Source organism: Mustela lutreola, chromosome 9, assembly GCF_030435805.1.
Source record: "Mustela lutreola isolate mMusLut2 chromosome 9, mMusLut2.pri, whole genome shotgun sequence".
Classification (NCBI taxonomy): Eukaryota; Metazoa; Chordata; class Mammalia; order Carnivora; family Mustelidae; genus Mustela; species Mustela lutreola.
This window is the reverse complement of record NC_081298.1, coordinates 135,823,680-135,826,553: the sequence shown is the minus strand read 5'-3', so window position 1 is coordinate 135,826,553 and position 2,874 is coordinate 135,823,680. Positions and strand designations below refer to the sequence as shown.

The 2,874-nt window shown below is 61.3% G+C and overlaps 1 protein-coding gene across 1 annotated transcript; it reads left to right on the top strand.

Moving 5' to 3' along the window:
- Positions 1–756: 756 nt before the first annotated feature.
- On the top strand, positions 757–1,792 carry LRATD1 (LRAT domain containing 1). The gene has a single exon (XM_059132611.1). It carries the CDS (start codon positions 757–759, stop codon positions 1,633–1,635), a length of 879 nt encoding a protein of 292 aa, XP_058988594.1. The 3' UTR covers positions 1,636–1,792.
- Positions 1,793–2,874: the final 1,082 nt, after the last annotated feature.

The window sequence follows — 2,874 nt, the reverse complement described above, 5'->3', positions numbered from 1 at the left end:
TGAGGGGCAGAGTGCACCTGCTTGTGTGGGCAGGTGTGCCCGGGTGCGTGGGTGTACGTGCACTGGCGAGCGTGCGAGCGTGGGGTTAGAACTGTGCGAATGTGGGGGTCTGAGTGTGTCGTCGCGGAGGTTTATCATTCTGTATGTGACATGATCACACCGATACACCAGCCAGCCTGTCAGTGTCTGGACTCCTAAGTGAACAAAATTTTCCCGGTGTCCAGTGAGTGTCTGCGAATGTGTCCCATTGTCACTGTGTGAGGCGCTGTCAGGGGAAGAGTGCGACCTAGAGCAAAACTGAGAGAGGGGCTGGCGAGGGTGGGGACAGAAACGTGAGCGCAGCTTGCTCCAAGCTCTGAGGCCTTAAGCGCCCGTCTTCCTTTCAACCTACTCCTCGGTCCATTCCGGGGTGTCCGTCTCCCGCGCTGCCACCACCCGCGCTGTCCGCCCCACTGGGGCACCGCGTGCCTTCCCGCCGCTGGCCTTTCCTCTTGTGGGAGTTGGACCGGGTTCCGGGACGGGATCCGAGGCTGTGGTCCCGGCGTCCGCTCTCGCCCCAAGGACTGGCGGCTTCTGCACCTGTCCTGCCGCTGGGGAGGAACGGGTGACTCCAGTGCCGGCGCGTAGGCGGGCGGGCAGGTCCCGGGGGCCATTGCACGTCCTGGGGAGGGGCAGCCCGACTCTGATCGTTGTCTCTGCTTCTCGTCTGTGCTTCCGCAGATCCCCGCTCCTGGCCCTCGCCTCGCCGCGTCATTGATGGGCAACCAACTGGACCGCATCACCCACCTCAACTACAGCGAGTTGCCCACAGGGGACCCGTCGGGGATCGAGAAGGACGAGCTGCGGGTCGGGGTCGCCTACTTCTTCTCGGATGAGGAGGAGGACCTGGACGAACGCGGCCAGACCGACAAGTTTGGCGTGAAGGCCCCCCCGGGCTGCACTCCGTGCCCAGAGAGCCCCAGCCGCCACCACCACCACCTGCTGCACCAGCTGGTCCTCAACGAAACTCAGTTCTCCGCCTTCCGGGGCCAGGAATGCATCTTCTCCAAAGTGAGCGGCGGCCCTCAGGGCGCCGACCTGAGCGTCTACGCGGTCACAGCGCTGCCCGCGCTCTGCGAGCCCGGCGACCTGCTGGAGCTGCTGTGGCTGCAGCCGGCGCCCGAGCCGCCCGCCCCCGCCCCGCACTGGGCGGTCTACGTGGGTGGCGGGCAGATCATCCACCTGCACCAGGGCGAGATCCGCCAGGACAGCCTGTACGAGGCGGGCGCGGCCAACGTGGGCCGGGTGGTGAATAGCTGGTACCGCTACCGCCCGCTAGTGGCCGAGCTGGTGGTGCAGAACGCCTGCGGCCACCTGGGCCTCAAGAGCGAGGAGATCTGCTGGACGAACTCGGAGAGCTTCGCCGCCTGGTGCCGCTTTGGCAAGCGGGAGTTCAAGGCGGGAGGGGAGGTGCCGGCTGGCACGCAGCCCCCGCAGCAGCAGTACTATCTCAAGGTGCACCTGGGCGAGAACAAGGTGCACACGGCCAGGTTTCACAGCCTGGAAGACCTCATCCGCGAGAAGCGCCGCATCGACGCCAGTGGTCGCCTGCGAGTGCTCCAAGAGCTGGCCGACCTCGTGGACGACAAGGAGTAGCCTTGTGGGGCGCCGCCTGCTCCTCCTGTCTCCCCGCGCCCCGCTCCCTCCCCCGCTCCCGGGCCTCCCGGCCGGCGATCCACGACCCCCGCCCCCTCGAGCGCCCTACTGCGGCGGCCAGTGCCCAGCCTGCACCCCCGCACCCCTCCGGCAAGTGGCAGGAAGTCTCAGGAACTGGCCCCGGGACCAAAGGGCAGCTGCGCGTCCCCGGCTGAGCCCCCCGGTGGTGGCGACGGTGTGGGGGGAAACGCAGCGTGCGCTCTCCCCTTGAGTTGTAACGGGGGCAAGGAGAAAGGGCTGAGGGGAGCAGGGGACGTGGCTTTCCCCGCGGGTCACTAGTCCGTGACTGTCACCCGACCTCCTGTAAAGGGAACCATCACCACCCCCAAACGCGCACACACAGACCAGTCGGAGGTGAGAAATGATCCTTTCAGGGCACAGTTCAGTGACTGTATGAATGTGTCCCCAGACTGCAGGATTTCCAAGAAATCCAGCCTGTCCCTTTAGGCACTTGTGAGTAATGCCACCAGCGAGCACTTCGGGACTCCGGGTTATCCCGCGGCTGCCCGGCACTCTTCCAGCTCTTCAGCCCCAAGTCTCCTGACATTGTATTGCAGGCAAAGCTATAGGGTTTGCTTCCAGTCCTTTCCACCGAGGGAAGCGAAAGCCACCCCCCACCCCCATTTGCCTATGAGTCGCGCTAGCTGGCAGCAGGGAAGCCTTTCTGGTCCCGAGAGGAAAATGGCGCAGCTAATTTGGTGAGGAGCGCGGGCCCCGCCCCCGGGAGGGAGAAGGTTCACCTGGTGTCTGGGAACTTGAATTTGTGCAGAAGGTCGCTTGTTCTTAACCGAAGATTGCTCCCTCCTTGGGCTGCATTTCAAAAACAGTCATATTTTTTAAAGGGTTGGAGGAGAGGAGGGGGAAGACATGGCAACATTCCAGAAACCAGCATTATTACAGCACCATAGCCAGTATATTTAGTTTGGCTTTTCCTAACATAGAAATCTTAGAAGGCGGGGAAGTGGAAATAAAGTTTTAAAAGTGGGAGAGCAGGTTTCCAACTATGTCAACAAAGCCTATCGTGTTGATGTTTTTATTGACCATTTTAGCAACATGCTAATAAAATTTCAAATTGAAATTTTTATTTTCATGGCTTTAATCCATGATAGTTTAAATACTGGGGGCCATTAAGAGTGGACTTAGCTAAGAGCTTAGCTAACATTGCCTTTTCACTCTATT